The 23,066-nt window shown below is 45.9% G+C and overlaps 1 protein-coding gene across 3 annotated transcripts in view; it reads right to left on the bottom strand.

Annotated features, from left to right (window-relative positions):
- LOC147885460 (Tetratricopeptide repeat (TPR)-like superfamily protein) overlaps positions 1-22,789 on the bottom strand; it is a 107,390-nt gene extending 84,601 nt beyond the window's left edge. For all 3 annotated transcript variants that reach the window (XR_015543436.1, XM_087396498.1, XM_087396499.1), the window contains exons 1-5: positions 22,499-22,789; positions 22,248-22,399; positions 18,458-18,599; positions 18,244-18,360; positions 51-486 (exon numbers count right to left, since the gene is read on the bottom strand). Coding sequence is in view for 2 of the 3 variants with exons in the window: in XM_087396498.1 (XP_087252624.1) it covers positions 51-486; positions 18,244-18,360; positions 18,458-18,599; positions 22,248-22,399; positions 22,499-22,711 (1,060 nt within the window). In the remaining variant the exon portion in view is untranslated. The remainder of the gene's footprint in view (positions 1-50; positions 487-18,243; positions 18,361-18,457; positions 18,600-22,247; positions 22,400-22,498) is intronic.
- Between the last annotated feature and the right edge of the window lie 277 nt (positions 22,790-23,066).

Below are 23,066 nucleotides of genomic sequence, written 5' to 3'. Positions count from 1 at the left end.
TGAATTAATCCTTCATGAAAAAAAAAACAATGGATTAATCCACTAAATACCTTGTGCACAACTCATTCCAGAAAGAAGTCGCTTGTCACATTCTTTGAACATGCCTTTTGGACGAGCACACACAACAGCCATCAGATCAATCAGAACAGCCACTGCACTTTTAGGCAGCCACTCTCCATCAAGCGGTGCTGGTCCTAGCTCTAGCTTCCCCATCAAGCTTGCGGTTGACTTCTTATTCATGGTATCTGAGTAGCCTTCATTCTCACCTAACGTTGTTTCATTTCCTCTTCTCTTAAGCTGTTCCTTATGCTCAGGAAGCACAGAGTCACCATCTACACCATCAGTGATTTTTTGCTGTGTTTCTTCTTTCAAAGCCGCATCCAAGATATCAATATGGCCTAAGGCTTCCTTATAGTCACATGTTCGAAGCAGGTAAAAGGTATGGAGTAGCTCATTGTATAAATGCAGTCCAAGGCATGACTTCTTCTGCACAAGAAAAAACAAGTTCACCATCATTCAAGACCTAATTTGTTTTTCTCAAGGGTACAACTGTTAGCATACAAGACTATAGGTTATCCAACTTCACAGAAGAAAAAACGTATGCTTTGGATTTTGACACATGTCATGTATAAAGGACAGTTTTAAGAACAAAGTCAACCTTGCAAAGATTAAAACAAATACATCTTTGTTTCTCCTACGCCATCGACGCATATTAACATACAAAATAACAGAAACGGGACCGACGCATAGCGGAAATAGGTATATGAGAGCACGGCAAAAAAAGTAAAGGTATGCTCAAATGGATGACAATAATAGGTATAAATTGTATTGTCATCCTATTCCACAAGCGTACTAGTATTCCATTGAACAAAAATGCTCTCTACTTATGGTTTGCAGTGAATCCTCAAATACACAAATAGCTTTTTCTGTCATCCTGCTTCAACATGTATCCACTTGCTTGGTACTATTTCTTTTTGTTTTTCAATAGTATGCTTATTAAGAAATGAAATGTTTTCGTACTGTTCAGTTACGGACAATGGAGACTAGGTCTAGCATTTGAGGGTGGACCCCCTTGCTTGGGGTTATGGGCATTAGTGACCCACAAGAGTGATGGCCTCTCTTTGAGAGGGACATCTGGAAACCACACCCCACCTGAGTACCCAAACATGGGACCAATCAAATGCACAGATTGCATACCGACCTAGGAACCATACAAGAGAATGTTCCCTGAGCTTTGGGGGTGGGCCTGGCAGCATGCCAAGAGTAATGGAGATACAAGATAAGACGACAAACAAATGAGCTTAGTATGGCTCAATTATGACCTTAGAGTACGTCAATAGATAGTCTAAGCTATTAGGAACCCATGGATGCGATCAGAATTGAATTCTGACAACTTTGAAATTTTAGGGTTTTTGGGAGTGACACGTGGCAGACTGCCACATGGAATCTGAGCTGGCAGGTCAGTCCACCTGTCCCACACATGTGGCAACATGCATGGCAAGTGGCAGGGCATGCAGGCCAAGTGTTTGGCCCCAAATCTGGTAGATTTGGGGCAGGTTGTGGGGCTGTCCTCTTTGGGACTGCAGCCCACCAAAAATCTGGGACAAGTGTCCACCTTCCACTCTAGGCCTGGGGGGGGGGCTGAGCCTATAAAAGAAGGCCTCTCCCCTTCATTCCTCACATGAAAAATTCGTCACTTTTCTTCTCTCTCCTTTTGGTTGATGCAGCAGAACCTCTCCAGCTCCTTGGGTGCAGCCAGCTTCTCCCTAGGCCATTCTCTCACCTCAGCAGCACTTTCTCTCTCTACAGCAGCACATTCTCTCTCTACAGTTCCAGCCCCTCCTCTCCAGAAATCTGCCACCTCTCAGATCTTCTGGAACAGCAGCAGCATCATCCTCTCTCCTTCTCCTAGCCTGGAGCAGCCACAGCCCCTTTCTCTCTCCTGCTGCAGTCTTTCTCTCTCTACTGCAGAATTTCTCTCTCTACTGTTCCAGCCCATTTCCCTTGCAGAAATCTACCTTTCTGTGCACCTCTGGAACAGCAGCAGCTCCTCTCTTACATCCCCTCCCTTGGGATCAGCATTGGCACTCTCTCTCTACAGCTATCACTCCATAAAAGCTTTATCTCTCTAGCCTACAGGCTGTTTTTCTAAGCTATTCTCATTCCAGTCCCATTTCCACACTCTCCTCACCCAAGGTAGCTTCAGAGGCATTAAGGACTTCATCTACAAAAGGGTCAAGTCACGAAGGGAGCCTGTATTGTCAAGTTTATCTCATTTACAGCACTATTTCATGTTGTTTCTACTATCTTTCTAGAAACTAGTGCTTGTCTCTAATGTTGGATGTAAGTGGTGATTGTTGCAGGCTTCTTCCTTGTGGATTGGGCAAGCCAAGAGTTGAAACCTGAGCTTGAAGTCCACCTTTTTGTTGTCTACCTTGCACATATGCTCTTTAGTCTTGTATCTAGGTCCTAGGTTTTCACTGAGTTCATTAGTTTGGAAGGTGCATTGCACCTTGGTCTTGTATCTCCATTTTCAAGAATAAAGTGAGCCTGGATAAGGGGGGAGGCCCGTCCTGGCCCCTCAATCATATTGCATTTTCCAATGATGTCACTTTGTGTTTAAGCTGTATAAGTCTTAATTCCAGCTTAATTGCAAACTCTTAAGTTCAAGTATATGTGTTTGGCAACTCGCAATCACCTCATTCAAACGCCTCTGCAAAATCCGTTGTCTGAATTGATAGAAAGCACCGAGTAGTTTACATTGGTATCAGAGCTTAGGCAGTGGTCCTGTACTCTGTGCTTTCTCTTGTTGAGTCTCTCCTTCATTGAGTCATCTTGTCATCATGGCAGCCAATGGACCTGACCCTCCTCCTAACCTGCATGAGTTGAGTGCTCTCTTGGCAAACATTGCTCAACAGGTTCAAGTGCTGGAAAGCAGCCAAGCAGAAACTCATGACATAGGGCCCCAATCCCAAGGAAGAGGCCGTGCGGACAACACCAACTCCAACAAGGAGGGAAGATCATCCTCTTCTTCCCCTCCTCGAGGTAGACAGCGTCATCGGAGTCCATCTCCTTTGAGACGTACACGGAGATGAAGGTATGCAAAGCATAAGGTACCTCTTGGAGATAAGCTCTTCAAGTTTACCAAGTACAAGGGAGAGGAGTCAGGACAAGCCCGAGGTCTTGCTCGCCTGGATCCGAGACCTCGAGTATGTCTTTGAGGGGGACGAGTACGAAGACAAGGCGAAGATCCGGTTTGCCGTCCTGCACATGCAAGACCGTGCTTCACTCTGGTGGGCAGCTATGGTCAACACTGGACAGCAAGCCCACACCTGGAAGCACTTCAAAAAGAACTTGATGAGGCACTTCCTGCCTAAGGAGTTTAAGAGAGATACAATGGTCCAGTGGGACATCCTCCGCCAACGCCAAGAAGAGAAAGTCAGTGAGTATGTTGATCGTTTTTGGGAGGATTATGACTCTGCTTATGCCACGGTTCGAGCAGCCATTCAAAAGGCACAGGCGAAACAAAGAGCAGCTGCAAATAAAAGACGAAGGGCGTTTGCACTGAAAGAAGGCCAATGGGTCTTCTTGAAATTTGAGAAAGCCCGGTTAAAAACCAAAGTGGGCAAAAAGTGCATCTACTTCAAGCTATCCTTTCGATATTATGGTCCTTTTCAGGTGTTGCAGGTAATTAATGATGTCTCAGTCCGATTGAGACTTCCAGAGCATTGGAAGATCCACAATGTCTTCCACGTAAGCTTGGTGAAACCCTTCATTGGGGAACCACTTCAAGAGCCCACACTGGACGATGCACCTGAAGTAGAGGACACTGAGATCTTGTTGATCCCAGAGCAAATTATTTTGCATAACTTCACTACGGCACGTCGAGGCACGACTTGCAAAATGTACCTTTTGAAGTTCAGAGGGCTCCCATCCACCGATGCCCAATGGATGAACACAGCTACATTTCAGGAGTGTCCTGAAATCCTGGATGCTTATGAGGAAGCATTTCAGTTGTGGACAACCGAATGAGACAGAGGGAATGTCATCCTGCTTCAACATGTATCCACTTGCTTGGTACTATTTCTTTTTGTTTTTCAATAGTATGCTTATTAAGAAATGAAATGTTTTCCTACTGTTTAGTTACGGACAATGGGGACTAGGTCTAGCATTTGAGGGTGGACCCCCTTGCTTGGGGTTATGGGCATTAGTGACCCACAAGAGTGATGGCCTCTCTTTGAGAGGGACATCTGGAAACCACACCCCACCTGAGTACCCAAACATGGGACCAATCAAATGCACAGATTGCATACCGACCTAGGAACCATTCAAGAGAATGTTCCATGAGCTTTGGGTGTGGGCCTGGCAGCATGCCAAGAGTAATGGAGATACAAGATAAGACGACAAACAAATGAGCTCAGTATGGCTCAATTATGACCTTAGAGTACGTCAATAGATAGTCTAAGCTCTTAGGAACCCGTGGGTGCGATCAGAATTGAATTCTGACAACTTTGAAATTTTAGGGTTTTTGGGAGTGACACGTGGCAGCTGACACGTGGCAGACTGCCACATGGAATCTGAGCTGGCAGGTCAGTCCACCTGTCCCACACATGTGGCAACATGCATGGCAAGTGGCAGGGCATGCAGACCAAGTGTTTGGCCCCAAATCTGGTAGATTTGGGGCAGGTTGTGGGGCTGTCCTCTTTGGGACTGCAGCCCACCAAAAATCTGGGACAAGTGTCCACCTTCCACTCTAGGCCTGGAGGGAGGGCTGAGCCCCTCACATGAAAAATTTGTCACTTTTCTTCTCTCTCCTTTTGGTTGATGCAGCAGAACCTCTCCAGCTCCTTGGGTGCAGCCAGCTTCTCCCTAGGCCATTCTCTCACCTCAGCAGCACTTTCTCTCTCTACAGCAGCACATTCTCTCTCTACAGTTCCAACCCCTCCTCTCCAGAAATCTGCCACCTCTCAGATCTTCTGGAACAGCAGCAGCATCCTCTCTCCTTCTCCTAGCCTGGAGCAGCCACAGCCCCTTTCTCTCTCCTGCTGCAGTCTTTCTCTCTCTACTGCAGAATTTCTCTCTCTACTGTTCCAGCCCATTTCCCTTGCAGAAATCTACCTTTCTGTGCACCTCTGGAACAGCAGCAGCTCCTCTCTTACATCCCCTCCCTTGGGATCAGCATTGGCACTCTCTCTCTACAGCTATCACTCCATAAAAGCTTTATCTCTCTAGCCTACAAGCTGTTTTTCTAAGCTGTTCTCATTCCAGCCCCATTTCCACACTCTCCTCACCCAAGGTAGCTTCAGAGGCATTAAGGACTTCATCTACAAAAGGGTCAAGTCACGAAGGGAGCCTGTATTGTCAAGTTTATCTCATTTACAGCACTATTTCATGTTGTTTCTACTATCTTTCTAGAAACTAGTGCTTGTCTCTAATGTTGGATGTAAGTGGTGATTGTTGCAGGCTTCCTTGTGGATTGGGCAAGCCAAGAGTTGAAACCTGAGCTTGAAGTCCACCTTTTTGTTGTCTACCTTGCACATCTGCTCTTGAGTCTTGTATCTAGGTCCTAGGTTTTCACTGAGTTCATTAGTTTGGAAGGTGCATTCCACCTTGGTCTTGTATCTCCATTTTTAAGAATAAAGTGAGCCTCGATAAGGGGAGGGGGGCCCATCTTGGCCCCTCAATCATATTGCATTTTCCAATGATGTCACTTTGTGTTTAAGCTGTATAAGTCTTAATTCCAGCTTAATTGCAAACTCTTAAGTTCAAGTATATGTGTTTGGCAACTCGCAATCATCTCATTCAAACGCCTCTGCAAAATCCGTTGTCTGAATTGATAGAAAGCACCGAGTAGTTTACATTTTCATACATACAATACTGCTTCTCTTTGTTGTGTTGTTCTCTCCTTCTCTACTTAGCTCTGTTCCCTCTCTCATACTGCTTCTCTTTGTTGTGTTGTTCTCTCCTTCTCTACTTAGCTCTGTTCTCTCTCTCTCTCTCTCTCTCTCTCTCTCTCTCTCTCTCTCCATACCTCCCCCGTCGCTAGCCCCTCCCTCCGTCGCTCAGCCTCCCTCTCCCATCGCTCAGCCTCTCCACCTCTGTCGCTCAGTCTCTCCGCCTATCGCTAGCCCCTCCCTCCGTCGCTCAGCCTCCCTCTCCTGTCGCTAGCCCCTCCCATCGCTAGCCCTTCCCCCATCGCTAGCCCCTTGACACGTCCCAGCACTCCTGAAACCCCTGATCTGCAAGCAAACCACACACATCGTCAGATCTGAGTAGGCTGCTCACCACCCAACCATGACATCTACGGGATGTGATCCCGAATCAGAAGATGTCCCCTCCGAGCCACGAGCTGAGCCACTGGCACGAACTCCCAATCAGATCCAAACCAGCCTGGTGTCCCATACCACCAGGTGGCGCTGTGAAGCCCTGGATCTACCACTGGGCCTTGGGCTACGCTAAGATGCAGGCGCACGTCCGCGACTCAATCCAGGATCAGACCTGGCACCTGGGAACGAGACTTGCTCCCAACTGCACACTGAGAACTGAACCCCCTTGGCCTCTTTTATAGACTCGGGCCCCGAGCGCCAAAAATAGCGAAGACCTATAAATAGTTCGTACCCTTGCCACTCAACCCGAGAATCAAGCCTGCCTAGCTCTAAGCCTCCCCAGGCTAACCTGAGCTAGTTCTGTGTACCTAGTACACGTCAGATACCAATCCGTGCACATGACATACTCCCCCTCCTCTAAGAACTCACTCTTGAGTTCGCTAAGAAACCTGGAAATGTTCTTTGGAGGTTTTGTAATGTCTCCCATGTTGCATCCTCCTCAACACGATCCTTCCACTTAATCTTGTATTCCGTGATAGTACGATTACGAGTCTGTCTTTCACGAAATTCAAGAATACACTCAGGTTCGTGAGGAATAAAAGTCAAATCTGTAACTTCTATAATCTCATGAGGAGAAACAAGTTGATCATCTGCACCCAAGACTTCTTTCAGTCTACTGACATGAAAGACTGGATGTAGGAGGCAATTCTAGTCGATATGCAACTGGTCCAATTCTTTTAATGACCTTGAAAGGACCACAGTATCTGGGGGATAATTTCGGAACCAAACCAGTACTTAGGCTCTTGGATTCCTTCGAAATTCGCAAATATACCATCGTTCCTTCAGAGAACTCTCTAGGTGAACGATGTCTATTAGCATAAAATCTGTCCCGATCTTGGGCACTTCTAATAGACTCCTTGGCAAACTGCAACATTTCCTGCATATCTAGCAAGAAGTTCTTAGCAGCATCATTTTGAATCCCTTTTAATCCAACCATAACTGGTGACTTAGGTTGAAACCCGTACATAAGCATAAAAGGACTGTAACCCGTACTAGAATGCTTTGCACTGTTGTAAGCAAATTCAATCATAGGTAAATAATCTTCCCATGAAGACTGTCTCTTGGATACATATGCCCGAAGCATGTCTTCAACCAACTAATTGACCTTCTCTATACTGCCATCGGATTGTGCATGATCCGAGGAACTCATACTTAGAGTAGTTTCCAACTTCTCAAATACAAGTGTCCAAAAGTTACTTGTAAACTTTGAGTCCCTGTCATTGACTATGTCAGATGGCAAACCATACAGCTTAAACAAGTGGTCCACAAACTCGTGAGCCAGCTGAACAGCTGAAATAGTTGTTCTAGTAGGTAAGAACCTAGCCATTTTTGTCAAACGGTCGACTATGACCCAAATGGAGTCATGACCCTTGCGCGTTCGAGGCAAACCAGTAATAAAATCCATGGAAATACTTTCCCATTTACTACCTGGAATCTGTAATGGCTGTAATAAGCCCGCGCTTCTAAGGCGTTCTGCCTTAGTAACCTGACAAACCCGGCAACCTACTACATAGTTCTCTATAAATACACGCATCTTAGGCCAATAAAAGGTATGCTTCACAAGAGACAGAGTCCTATGTATACCCGGATGTCCAGCACTAGGAGCATCATGACACTCCCAGAGAATCTTGGATTTAAGGTCCAGAACATCAGGCACACAAATCTTTTCATTCCGGAACAGCAAGCCGTTCCTAATCATCCACTGACCTCCCGCCGCCTGTACCATAGGTGGCACAATCCCTGAGTCCTGGTCAACCATGGAGCTCCCATACTGGACTCTCTGCCAATAAGAACTGAAATGACTATCAGTTGCGTATAGCCCTCTCAAGGATTGAAATAGGTCTGAGGATATTTCCGTAAATGACAAAGCATTTACAAACTTAACTCGACTTAAGGCATCGGCCACACTATTCAGGGAACCCTTACGATAACGTATTTCGAAATCAAAATCCTGCATTAATTCTGCCCATCTAGCTTTCCTTCCCCTCAATTCTGATCCATCACACACATACTTAATTGACTGATGATCAGTCAATACAAGGAACTTTGAACCATACAAGTAGTGTCTCCAAACCTTAAGAGCATACACTACAGCATAAAGTTCCTTCTCAAGTGTGGGCCAACGATATTGAGTGTCGTCTAGCTTCTTACTCTCGAAAGCTACAGGTCGGCCCTCTTGGAATAGAGCTGCCCCAATCGCATAATCACTCGCATCGGCCTCTAAAACATAAGGCCGGGTAGGATCGGGTAATGCAAGAACGGATGCTTCCTTGATAGAAAACTTCAAGGTTTCAAAAGCCTTGTTCATTGCATCATTCCAAGAGATCGGCTGGATAGACCTGCGTCCACGACCTTTCAATATGTTGGTCAAGGGTGCCGTGATACGTGAATAATCACGCACAGACTTCCGAAGAAATATCGTAAATCCTAGGAAAGAACGAAGTTGTTTCACAGTCTGAGGGATAGGCCATTCTAAAACCTTCTGGATACGATCCAGATCAATGCTAATACCTTCAGAAGAAATCTTGTGTCCTAAGTAAATGATCTCCTTCATAAAGAAGTCACATTTACTCATCTTGGCATAAAGCTTATGCTGTCTTAGAACAACTAAGACAACCCGGAGGTGTCCTATGTGATCCTCAAGCGTTTTACTATATACCAAGATGTCACCTAAGAACACTACAACAAATTTGCCCAGAAAATCCCTGAACAAATCGTTCATCATCTGCTGAAAAGTAGCAGGAGCATTGGTCAAACCAAAAGGTAATACGAGGAACTCGTAATGACCATACCTAGTCCGGAATGCGGTCCTATCTATGTGTTTAGCATAGATACGGATTTGATGATAACCCGTCCGCAAATCAATCTTAGTGAAATACTTCGCTCCGGCCAAACGGTCTATCAAATCATCGGAACGAGGTAAAGGATAGCGGTTCTTAATTGTGACTTTATTTAATCGTTTATAATCTATACACATTCTCCAGGAAGAATCTTTCTTCTTTCTTAAGAGGACAGGTGCACCCCAAGGTGATTTACTTGGGCGGATATAGCCCATATTCAGGTAATCCTGCAGCTAGCTAGCTAACTCATCCTCCTCTACCTGGCTCATCCTATAAGGTGGTACACTGATAGGTTGAGCCCCTGGGACTAAGTCTATGCGATGATCTACTGCCCGTTCTGGAGGTAAACCTTCCGGCAGTTGAGCTGGGAATACGTCCTTAAAATTATCTAACAACATTCTCAATTCACGGTGTTCAAACACACTTAATTCATTTTTGTTAATTACAGAAATAACAAATGAAGAAAGTGGAATCAAAACACACTGATAGACATCATAATGAGAATTGTTTAATATATTCCGAAGCTGCATCGCAGATACAATAGGCCCCTGAGAAGAGGGAATTTTATCACACTGAATACAAAATTGGGTGTCCTTATCTACAAAAGAAAGCGTATGCTCCGTCCATCCGATCTAAATATTGTGGGTTTTAAACCACTCTATCCCGATCAACAAGTCTACATGCTCCAGATGCATAACATAACATGTAAGAGCTCCCGTGTAGGCCTGAATCCGGATAGGAAGCGCTTCAACCTTGCGATCCCAAAACTGCTTCCCAGCTAGAAGCTGCACCTCATAGGTGTGGTCGCTAGGTACTGTGGACAGCCCCATCTTCTGCACAAATTTGTAATTAACAAAATTGTGAGAGCTGCCCGGATCAAAGAGAATGTTAACCTGTTGGTCCATAACTTCTCCATAAACTCGGAAAAGATCATGGGAACCAAACAACGAAGTATTGAAAGTACAATTACAAGAGAGTGGGCAGGTAATGACATTTACTGAAATACCTGTCATCGCGACTTGGTTCGCTCCCTTGGCTGCGGTACGTGGACCCGCCTGGAGCTTCGGTCCAAGCACCAACTTTTGGTTCTTACGCTTGGGACACTCATTCTTTGTGTGGCCCCGCTCCTCGCAATAGAAGCATCGTCCTTCTTTCTTGAGCCTCAGAGTGCGAAGGAAACGGGCTTTACCATTCTTGGCTGGAGTCAAGTTTTTCTTGGAGGCGTTGTCCGTAGACTTCGTCTCCCCAATACCAGTCGTATGCTGAAAGAACTTGCGTTTGTTCTTTCCACTCGTATCGGAAACTGCGGTTGCTTTGGTACCGGCCATGGTATCATCGTATATGCGCGCATAAGTCATGGCCTCCTGCAACGTTGTGCATTTGTTGTTCTTTATCTGCAACTTGTAGGAGTCTGGCAAACCATCCACGAAGAAATCTAACAAGGTCACTGGATCCATCTTAGTGGCCCTGGTTTGCAGATCCCGAAATCTTTGAAGATAAACTTCAAAGGTCAAGTTTAATTTTGACATATCGAGGGCTTTGAGCTTGCCAACGATATCGTAATCATCCTCCTTCTTCAGGAACTCCTTCCTGAAGACCCCTTCAAAATCTGTCCAGGTATCGGGCTTAGGCTGGAGTTCCTTCCACCATAGCAATGCTTTACCTGACATGAACCCCGCTGCAAGCTGGATCTTCTTCTCATCTGGGTATGGGTGGAACTGGAAGTGTACCTGCCACTTGTGTAACCAAGTGTCAACTACTTCCTTCGTTCTAGACTTTTGGTCGCCCGGAAAAGGGTCTGGAGTTATATTCGGGCCTAGCACTGAAGCCATGGCATCCACATGCGTGAGTGCCTGCACAGTGCTAGCCAGAAGGGTGAGAGTTGCTTGAATCCCCTGGAGTTGCTGTGTCAACCCCGTTTGATTTGCATTGACCTGCTCAAATTTTCCATCTAGAGCAGTCGTAAATTCACTGAAGGCCTTTTTCGTAATCAGGTCATCATAAAGACCCTGATCCTCCTCTCCCACAGGAGTGTAATCCAAATCCTGCTCTCCCATGGTGAACTCGGGATTTGCAGAATCAGACATAACTGAAATCTGATTTGAATATAAACTGAGAGAAATAACTGACTGAACCGAAGCGCAAAAGGAGAATGGAGCAGAGGGAAACCGTCCCAAGAGATGCCGACGGAAAGAGATGCTGGAAACGCGAACCGGAAGCCCACGAATCCCCGAATTTCATTGATCCCGCCACCCGATACACGTGCGAAATCCTGCGGTGAACAGCTGCTGACGTGGCTGTACGGTCTGCTGACGCAGGCCGTACAGGTGCTGATGGAGGCCGTACAGGTGCTGACGTGGCTGTACGGCGTCCGTACAGTCTGCAGGTACAGGCGCGATGCAGGAGGTGCTGACGCAGGCAGAGTTCGCAGCAGCAGGTACTGTACGGATGGCGATGGCTGACGCAGGCTGGCGCAACTGTACGGTGCTGTTGCAGGGCTGGCGCAGGTACGGACAGGCTGAAGCAGGCTGGTGCAGGCAGGCACGCGACTCGAGGGGCAGCTATAAGGCACTAGGCGAGGCTGTGGGTGGGCTGGTACCCTGCCCCATCTATATAGGGAGCAGGGCAGCCTTATTAGGAAGCCCTGCTTCCAAAAAAGGCCAACCTCCCCCAGCTTTGAAGGGGGTGCTTTTTTCGAAAAAAGCACCCTCTACGCAGGCTGTTCACAGCCTGTTCGCTGCCCTACAGCGCCTCTTCCTGCACCCGCCTGATTCCGTACAGCCTAGGCGTCACCTCTCCGCCTCCCTAGCAGCCTTTTCGCCTCTCTCTCCTACTTCTCTGCTCTCTCTCCAGCTTCCTACAGCCTTCTCTCACAGGCTCCTTCAGGAATCTCGAAATCTCTCCCTCCTTTCTTCTACCTTTTCCCTCACATCTGTCCACTCTTGCTAACCCAGGTACCCAGCAGAAAACGCAGCAACAGATTTCGAATTTTGGGCATACCTGGAGGAAAAATTCGTCAAAAATTCCCGCATCAGAAGTTCCTACCTCAGGAGTTGGCTCTGATACCAACTGACACGTCCCAGCACTCCTGAAACCCCTGATCTGCAAGCAAACCACACACATCGTCAGATCTGAGCAGGCTGCTCACCACCCAACCATGACATCTACGGGATGTGATCCCGAATCAGAAGATGTCCCCTCCGAGCCACGAGCTGAGCTACTGGCACGAACTCCCAATCAGATCCAAACCAGCCTAGTGTCCCATACCACCAGGTGGCGCTGTGAAGCCCTGGATCTGCCACTGGGTCTTGGGCTACGCTAAGATGCAGGCGCGCGTCCGTGACTCAATCCAGGATCAGACCTGGCACCTGGGAACGAGACTTGCTCCCAATTGCACACTAAGAACTGAACCCCCTGGGCCTCTTTTATAGACTCGGACCCCGAGCGCCAAAAATAGCGAAGACCTATAAATAGTTCGTACCCTTGCCACTCAACCCGAGAATCAAGCCTACCTAGCTCCAAGCCTCCCCAGGCTAACCTGAGCTAGTTCTGTGTACCTAGTACACGTCAGATACCAATCCGTGCACATGACAACCCTCCCTCCGTCACTCAGCCTCCCTCTCCCGTCGCTTAGCCTCTCCACCTCCGTCGCTCAGCCTCTCCGCCTCAAGCCCCTCCTCTCTCTCTCTCTCTCTCTCTCTCTCTCTCTCTCTCTCTCTCTCTCTCTCTCTCTCTCTCTAGCTAGCTAGCTAGCTAGCCTCCGTACATCTTCTCCCGTACCGCAACATCCGTCCAGCCGTACAGCTTCTCCCGCTACTCTCTCTTTCTCTCTCCCCCCTCTCCCTCCCGCTAGCCTCCGTACAGTCTCCCGTACCACAGCCGTACCTCCATACAGCTTCTCCCGCACCACAGCGTCCATACAGCTTCTCCGTCTGTACAACCTCTCCCGTTCGTACCACATCCGTACAGCCTCTCCGTCCGTACAGCCCCTCCCGTCCATACCTCCATACCTGTCCATACCTCCCGTCCGTACCTAGTCTAGTTCTAATCCTCCCTAACCTTGAGTTGGGCTAAACCCCCAACCCAACCCGGGGGTTAGGTTAAGCTAGGGGGGTTCATCATACAGCCAACTATGGACTGGCCTACCTGCTCCTCCAAGTCCCCCTCAACTCCCTCAACTCCTTCAACAGCCATCAAGACTCGGTACTCTACAGTTGCAGCCATGACACCCTCTCCATATGCACAGAATTACCAACAAGAAGGCTCAAAACAACCCATCCTCGGGCAGTAAGATCATATTTTTATCTGCAGCAGGCAGTGAGAGGGTTACGATTGGAGCTAGCAGAAGTAAAGGCCCGACTTCACATCCTGGAAGGCCTAGTAAGCAGGCAGTAATTGATGAGGCTGTAAAATCTTGTAAGGATTCCCCCCCTACCCCGTAGCTAGTCTCTAAAGTCAAAGATCTTGTTCACACTGAAGTACAAACTGCTAAGAAGGAAGTGATTGTGGAAGTGGACAACAAAGCAAGTAAGTCTGATATCCAAGCAGAGATTAAAGAACACGAAGCTAGATGTGATAATGCGCTGAAGATTAGAATAGGGGGGCTCCCAGAAGATTAATACAAAGAGGAGGACACATATAGTGAAATATTGACAAAGATCAAATCAAGCTTGCCCAACATTGAATGGGTGAATGATGATGAGCAGGATGATGACGACTCCAGGCCAGCTTCTATTTTGCACTATAGAGGTCATGCAATCCTTACGCTGAAGTCAAAAGATATGCGGATCAAGCTTCTTCCACAATCTTACAAGCTGAAGGGCACCAAAGTATGGATAGCAGAAGAGCTTACACAAACTCAACTCAAGATTAAGGCAACTGAATTAGCTAAAGTCAGGGCTGCCAGAAAAGATGGAAAATGGGCAGTTTATCGTGAAGGCGTAGCACTAATCAGAGAGTTTAAATCAAAACCAAAAGACTCTCAGTCTTAAACTGATGTATGGCTGTTTACTCTTCCAGAATATCCTGTAGGTACTCTAAATAATTAGGGTTTCTTTTCGCACTCCTTGGGAGCTGCCATGTGCCCTCCCTAAAGCAGATGTACTAGAGAGTTTCTTGCGGTCCCATAGACCTTTCGGTCTCTAGTGGACGTTAATAGACTTTCTTTCACCTGATTCACACAAATACCCAGGCCATAAATATGAGGTACCAGAGTAAGGATCTTATGACTTAAATTATGGATATTGCAGTAGAGTGGTGTTTAAATCTGGTTGGGTTGATACACTCTCTCTCCTAAATTGTGTTTGCACACCCAACTATTTTTGCAAAGGAATTACGTTGCAAGTTTGCAAAGCAAGCATGCTAACGTAATGATGATGTGCTCTATAAGAGGTACGGTTGGGTGAGAGATTCAATATTCAAGAGTCACAATCTTTGGTTCTACAAGTACATGAATGGCACTAATAGCCTAAATAGGATGTTGACAATAGTACTTGGTCAACATAGCTCATGGGTTAGCTTTGTAAGTAACTCCTTCTACTATCTTTGTCTCATTTGGGATGTGTCTTGCATGTCCTTTATTGTACCTGCCACACTAGATGGTACCCGGAACACTAGAGCCAAGGTCATTGGGCAGACGGTGATCTTGCCCCACGCAAAGGGAGAACTTAGCATCATAGATCCATAGATGTTAAGCGGAGCCTTGATGGGCAAGCTTGTAGTGTCTGGCCTCACCCCAGGTTTGGAGCCCTGGACGATTTTGCTTCACTGATTCTCAGGAACAACCTTGCACACGGGAAGACAATGACCCCTCTTTCTTGCTAAGGCCTTGGGTTACTTTCTTACAACCCATGAGGTAGGATTGGTAGGGATATGAAGAGCTTTTAGGACTCTAGTGTTTGTAGATGAAAATGCTTTGGAAATGTACCACTCACCACACTGGCGGAGATATATGAGACGAATGTGGCGATAGGACTTCCAAAAGCTTCACCCACATTGTTCTATAATCTATTTGCACAGCTTCCTTTGTGTAAGCAAGGTCAGTAGCCCTTTCCACATAGCCAAAAGAGGAGCACCACACCCTTGCACATGTCCAGAAGATCTTTGGTGGGGTTATAGACGGCTATACTGGAAGGTGCGGGTGTACTTTGTAAAATAGAAAGTACACCCACATCTTCTCGAAGGTGTGGATGTATATACGACTATAGCCAGAAGGTGTGGTTGTACTTTCTAAAATATAAGTCTTATGCTTTTGGAAAGTTGAAAGAGTGGTTAGCTAAGGTGGAGCATGAGAGCAGGCACACATCGAAGACTCTTCAAACTAACAGAAGTGGAGTTCATAGTTTTCTGCAAGCAGGGGGGGTCGAGAGATAGATGACAGTTGCTCTCAATCCCCAACAAAATGGTGTGGCAAATACAGAGTGGCGAGAAGTACGATGGGGGCAAAGAACCTAATGCAATGTTTTTCCTTTCCCAAGGACGGTGCAGTTCGGGCTACATGTAAATTACAGCTCGTCCATACTGATGTTTGTGGACCCATGCGCACTCCGTCTCTTGGAGGTCATCTTTATTATGTTACCTTCATAGATGAATTCACATGTTTCGCTTGGGTCTTTCCTCTTAAGCAAAAAGTCCGAAGGTTGCAATGCGGATAAACACTTTGTCACCTTGGTTGAAAATCGATCTAAATGCCAACTATAGACCCTCTGTTCAAATTGAGGGGGGGATATCTATCCAAGGCATTGCAACATTTTTTTGTTGAGAACGGCATTACACATCAGTTTACGGCAAGGTATTCTCCTCAACAAAATGGGAAGGGTGAAAGGAAAAACCAGTCACTTACGCAGATGGGGAGATGGGGAGATGCAAAGCTAAAGGGTTGCCACAAAAATTTTGGATGGAAGTCATCATGTTCTCGAATCATATTCTAAACAGGTGTCCCACGACGGCTCTTAAGGTCATGACACCTTATCAAGCATGGTTTGGTCGTAAGCCCGATGTGCGCTATTTCCGTACATTTGGTTGTGTAGCATATGCACATGTGCCTCGATAGTTGCGTGGCAAAATTGATGAGAAGGCAGAGAAGTGCATCGTTATTGGCTACAGCAGTTAAAGCAAGGGGTATAGACTTTATAATCACAAGTCGGGATGTTATACCTTTGCTGAAAATGCAGATCTGCCCTTTGCTGGTTTTGACAGAAATCGGGGTCCCTTTGAACACTCTGATGGGCTGCTGCCCATTTCCTTTGAGACATGCCAGTGGAAAATCAGAATTTGCAGTACGATACTCCAGTGGGTGATGCCTCAGTTCAGCCTATGGCTGAGCCTGTTTCTCTAGAAGAGATTGATTCTGCCGTAGCGCCTGAAAGTACAGCAGTGCAGGATGTAGAATCAGTACCTCATTGGCTGCTCCGCACTCTTGAGGACAGCAAACTTTCAGCACCACTTCCTAGCCATAAACGGAGTGGCCCATTACCATGAGTCTGCGTGGGTCAGCAGCATACTTGAGGCAGATGAGCCTGATATTTTTTTGATGATGCACGAGACAATGTGCATTGGATGTAGGCAATGCAAGCAGAGATTGAGTCCATTAAGAAAAACCACACTTGGGAGTTGGTGGACTTGCCTGCCACCAAGAAGGCAATTGGCACAAAGTGGGTGTACAAGCTCAAAAGAAATTCAAATGGGTCCAATGACAGGTACAAGGCTCACCTTGTAGCAAAGGGCTATGCACAACAGAAAGGTATAGATTATGATGAAACCTTTGCTCCCAATTCTCGTATGACCACCGTTAGGGATGTGGTTGCATTGGCCGCATTTCATGGATGGAAGATCCATCAGCTGGACATCAAAACTGCATTCTTGAATGGAGACCTTCAGGAGGAGTTCTATGTTTTTCAGCCCATTGGATTTGTGGAACCAAGCAAAGAAGACAAAGTATGCAAGCTAAGAAAGGCCTTGTATGGCTTGAAGCAAGCTCCTCGAGCTTGATATGCAAAGATAGATGCCTCTTTTACCAGCCAAGGAATGCAGATTAGTCCACATGAGAGCACCCTCTATGTCAGGAAGGGGGGGATTTGCTCATCGTTGTTCTCTATGTCGATGACACTGGTACTAATGCTGCAAAATTTGCAGATTTTAAGGCTGAATTACAGCAGATGTTTGAGATGTCAGATTTGGGGTTGCTTCACTACCATTTGGGCATCCAGTTTATACAGGATGATATCGGACTGTTACAGTCCAAGTATATCGGTAAGCTCCTGGAACAGTTCAGATTTCAGAATTGCAAGCCCATCTCTACTCCTATGGAGCTGGGGCATAAGCTGTCCGTTCACGATGCCAGTAAACCTTTTGATGTCTCTATTTACAGCCAGGCTGTGGGATGCCTTATTTATTTACGCAACGCACGTCCTGACATTCATTATGCACTGTCACAGTTGAACAGGTTTATGCACAGCCAAAGACTTCACATTGGCAAGCTGTGAAGCGTGTGTTCCGTCATCTACGGGCCACCCAAACTCTTGGTTTAATCTTTCCCAAGGGAGGTGACTTTCACTTACATGCTTACAGCGATTCAGATTCACTCAAGTGGTTATCCAAGGTAATTCCTTACTTAAATGGCACAAGGAAATGAGATTTCTCAAAATGGATTGACAAAGATTAGGAATCTCTCACAGCGATTCTTTACAGTACAAAAATCTAAGAAAACGGGATCTTGTCAGAAGATGAATCTGCCTGTGTTAAAAAGGGGAGTCCCAAAATCAATTCTTGGCACAGACAGAGAAGATACGAGCACTATAATCCCAATCACAACAAAGGCAACTATTGGAATGTACTGAACAGGCTAGGAGACCATCCATGTTGTGAGGATCTCTCTCTTTAGAATCATTATTCTGCATATTTCTGCCTCAAATATATTTTCTTAAACTGTAATCTGCCCCTAAAAGCCAAACTACAAGGCAGAAAATGTAAAGCTTTGCTGGCGTAAAACCCACTCACTTATACAACAGAATAAGTACCTGCCCTGGCAGAAGTGAATCCCAAACTTCATCACATTTGGCTACTGCTTGCTTTACAGCAACTGGATCCTCCCATTGCATGAGACGTACATGAAGTATAGATGTTGCAAATACCATCTGCATGATATATTAACATAAATACCTATCAAGGCCATCAATATTTTTAAGACCGTTTCTGAAATTTTTAAAATTGCATTTCCTGAAAGAAATGAACCTCAAGATCATGTCCTCCAGTTTTTGAGGCAGAATTCAAACCAGACTCCAAAACCCGTATAGAGCTTGGAAAATCACCCTCTGTTGTCAATGCATTAGCCAGCTGCAAGTTGAAATTGCAAGCCCATAGCAGAGCAGATTCCCTGTAAACATCAAATATTATTTCATTTAATTTCAAAGGAACAGTCGAAAAGCATCTAGCTTCATCCATATCTACTTAAATGAAAGATTTGTCACAACCAAATAAGAGGATAGATGGAATGCCCTGGGGCTCAGAAATTAAGGACTTTAGTCATTTACCACGTTTACTTAACTTCACATGAAACTCTTCACCATGGAAGACACACCACCCAAAAAAACCTCCATATCCATTTTCACAATGACCTAGGTAACCGTTGTAACAGTCAGCCTCTGGAGCTTGCAGCATCTCTCATCACTTGAGAAAATATGCAGAAACTGACCCAAACCATTCACAAGGGTACACAACTATCTTTCCAGAGACACAGGCTAGCAAGCTCCCCAACCCTCAGGTGCAACATGGCAGCTACCATGAAGGCAGTCAATTGTTTGAGAATTTTGATGATGGTTAAAAGGTGCTGTCCATAAAGAGTTGAGCAAAAAGGAAAATGGAAGGGCTCAATGCTAAAATTGCCCTTACCCTTGGGCTTTGGATTGCCGTGGTGGGGTATTTTTATCAAATTGTTTGGACTTATCATAATTGTGGAGGCGGCCCATGCAAGCAATCTAATCTCATGATAGTGCATTAACTAATCCATGCAGACCTTATACACACCTGTAGACGTCTATTATTAGTATTTTAAGGATAATGATAACATTTATTGCATTGTCATTCTAGGATAGCCTGCATTGACCATGTGACTCCTCATTCATTCAGTTGTCATGCCTAGCTATCAACGGATAATGAAGGAAGCTATGACCTCATATCCAAGTGTTTTTCTAATTAGGTCTGACATGGCATCTAGTACCACATGTCATCATGTGATGCATCCTAGATTCAGGTTTTGCTTCAAAAAGTGTAACGCCTATGTCCACGTTTTCAAAGTTTCCTGTTTTAAAGCCTAACAAGGCTGAGCCCTCAACAGGCTGTCCTGCAACAAGACGGGTAGAAGCATTGCAACAAAGTTTTGTGAGAAGGAATCCATAGAAAACCTAGAGGCCCTAGCTGCAGCATTCCTCAACTTTTTAGACCAAGTTAATCATGTGAGGAATCACTTTTTACAAGACAGCCGAAAAATGTGATACCACACAGGCATGCAGCCCATTTTTCACACCTGTGGGGTAGCAGCAGCAGAATTTAAGTTGAGGAGGCTCCTGTTGCAGTTGTGAATTGTCAAAAGGGCCAAATCTCCGCACCGCCCCCCAAAAAAAGGGAGAAAAAAGGCTTGCATATCAGTTCATAAGAGCCAATGTGAGCACTAGAGTAACACGTCATCTCTAGCTGTTCATGCAGGTCCAACTCCAAGAAATCTGCAAGGTTAGTTTGATGGTGTTATCTCGATCCCCTCTCCTCCCCCTCTTGACCTCAGCTGAGACCCTCCTCATGTGTGAGAAGGGTCCCTACTTTTAGTTGAGGCCTTCTGGATCATGAGCTCTGATCAGGGAGCCTCTTTGATGTCACTCCTAGTGTCAAATGATATACCTAGATGAATCCAGGAACATTCCCAAACTCATCCTCTAAAAACACAACATAGTGCAGTTTCAATCTCACGATAGTCACTCATAAGATTGAAAACCATAAACTCCATCACGCATAGCAGGGACTAGCTACTATGACATCCCCGTTGACGTCATCAGCGCCCAACAATGGGTGTAGAACATAGTATAAAAGTATGCTCTAACACATACAAATCCACACACCCACACATACTTGAGCATCCATTTATACAAAGTCTTCGTACTGAGTTTCTGTAGGCACTCCGGAGGTGAAGGGCAAACTCAGCCATGACGAAGGCTAGCACTAAAGGAGAAGGCTAATCAAAAAGTAGTCCAAATCTCTTCATTCAAGCTACAACTGCTTGTGAAGTCTAAACGATTTCATTTTAGTCTCTCCCAAGCGAGCATCTTAATCTAAATCTAGCTGATAGGGCAACGCACCATTTAAGATAGAAAGAATTATCGCAATACCAGCAAGCCGCAACTTGGACGAAAACTTCACAAGGTCAATTTTGCATGTCCGCTAATACGGCAGAAGCATATACCTAGATGAATCCAAGAACATTCCCAAACTCATCCTCTAAAAACACAACATAGTGCAGTTTCAATTTCACGATAGTCACTCATAAGATTGAAAACCATAAACTCCATCACGCATAGCAGGGACTAGCTACTGACATCCCCACTGACGTCATCAGCGCCCAACAGTGGGTGTAGACCATAGTATAAAAGTATGCTCTCACACATACGAATCCACACACCCACACATACTTGAGCATCCATTTATACAAAGTCTTCGTACTGAGTTTCTATTGGCACTCCGAAGGTGAAGGGCAAACTCAGCCATGACAAAGGCTAGCACTAAAGGAGAAGGCTAATCAAAAAGTAGTCCAAATCTCTTCATTCAAGCTACAACCTGGTGTCAGATGATGCTAGAAAGGGATCCACACTCTCTGAACAGGCAGTGGAACCATCCTTGAATGTCGAAATAGGCAAGGCATCCCTCCTTCACCACCTCAAAGCGTATAACAATGCTGACCAATCCTCCGCTCAAGGAGTGTGGGCTGCATGGCTTATCTCTACCTGGAAGCAATGGGATGGGCCTTTAAACTGCATTGTAGCTCTTGCAAGTGCATGCAGCAGGTGTATTCGCATATATCTAGGTCGATATATAATCCCTCATCAAAACTGTGGAAAGAACATCTATAGAATGAAGCTTCGTGGGAAGCTTTACTGGAGTTTTGACAAAAGATATTGTTCCTCTCAAGCTGGTGAGATGCATCTAGGTCGTATTGAAACAAAGGTGGGGGGTAGCCTGTCCAGTCGAAGAAAGCATGCATGACTCAAGAAAACCTACATCTGCTGCCAGCAATGTGTAGTAAGGCCAGTGAATGAGTAGGTGCCAAACGGAGATCTATCCTCTTCTAGAAAAAGTGCCTTGGGCTTGGCCTGCAGGCATATTTTACACATTTTCGGGGCGGGAGATATCCACTGGATGTATAGGCCTCCGTCCTGGCTGTTAGCCCCTGTTCGCTGATATTTCCTAGGCAGTGAGCTGGGATTGCCAGACTTCTTTCCCTTGTATTTACCATCATCAGCCCTTTTTGGCAGCTGATTTGTATGGGTTTTTCAAGTATTAATAGAAGTTTCCTTTCTTTGCTTTATTTTTTTGTTTTTAAAGTACCTTGGCGGTCGGTGGTGGAACCATGGCCAAGAAAGAACTAGAAGCTGGTTGCTCTCCTCTGTATGCTGGTTTGGAGGTATGAACCTAGTTGATCGCCTCTGTATTCTGAGGAGACACCACACCCGCACGCTGGGCAGTTGGAGACATTGCTTGGCCGACCCTTACGAATCTCAAGTTGGTGTCTTACAAGTTTTGAAGAGTGTGGTAGATGGTCGACAGCAAGGAGGCTATAGTCGAGAAGCCCATGGGCACTTAAGAGCAGGAATTCTATGACTCGTGCAGAATAAGATTTGTGACGCGCTGATCTGCAGAACTCTAGTAATTCCATGAACGGAACCTTATCGCTTGTTTCGCAAATCAAACGAACGATCATTGTAATCATCGAGCGCAAGCAAAGTTAGCTTCACAAGAGCATTTTATGTAGAGTTTGTACCCTTCTCCGGCTGCCGTTGCAAGCTCGAGGCCTTTTTTCAGCGTTTGCTTTTGGGGCGGGATAGTTCCCACGAGATGATAGCATCGACTGAGCAAGCTGTAGGCTCTACATTTCAGTTCGAAGCAGGACGGGATTTGCTTCAATAACAGTTGCTGCACGAAGCAGGGAAAACAAGATTTCAAATGCACGTTACCGAATTGCGAACCTGGAGTAATCCACGAGACTTCCAAAACTCACAAGCGAGAACTTACGGCACGCTCCAAGTGGCTTTTAGCGTGGGTGACATTGTCAGTGTGATCCAAAAGCAGGGTGGCGATACGAAGGCGAGTTTTGATTTCCAAGATGGGCAAGAAGGAGACATGACTCTGGCAGATTGCCTCGAGGCATTTCACAGCTTGAGCGATGAGACCAGACTCCTCGAACTGCTCTGCCAAAGACCACAGACCCTCTGCCACACCTTCCATCGCCAAACAGATTGCAAGCTGCGCGAAGGACAAGACAGTGAAGAAGACGATGCAGCACAAATGCTGGCTTTTAGCCTCTAATCCATAATCCTTGTTTAATCACTTTATAGAACCCCTCTGGCACGTGCTAGCTTCCCATGATTGCACGTGCGCTCGTCTTTCCAGCAGCTGAGTCCAATAGAAACCCATCCAACAGAGTGTCCTAGTGGTTGAGGCGGATCGTTATGAAACCCAGGTCAAGGGTTCAATCCCCCAGCTAACCTTCCGGCAATATGTTGGTGTGTGTTGTGTTATTTCCAAAATTAACATCTCTTCGAAAAAAAAAAAAAGAAACCCATCGACTCATTTTGCCAGC

The sequence above is a fragment of the Dipteris shenzhenensis genome, chromosome 25 (genome assembly GCF_047967505.1).
Source record: "Dipteris shenzhenensis isolate YYH24624 ecotype China chromosome 25, Dip_SZ_1.0, whole genome shotgun sequence".
NCBI classification, from domain to species: Eukaryota; Viridiplantae; Streptophyta; class Polypodiopsida; order Gleicheniales; family Dipteridaceae; genus Dipteris; species Dipteris shenzhenensis.
Note: the sequence above shows the minus strand (reverse complement) of the source record. Positions and strands in the feature narration are given on the sequence as shown.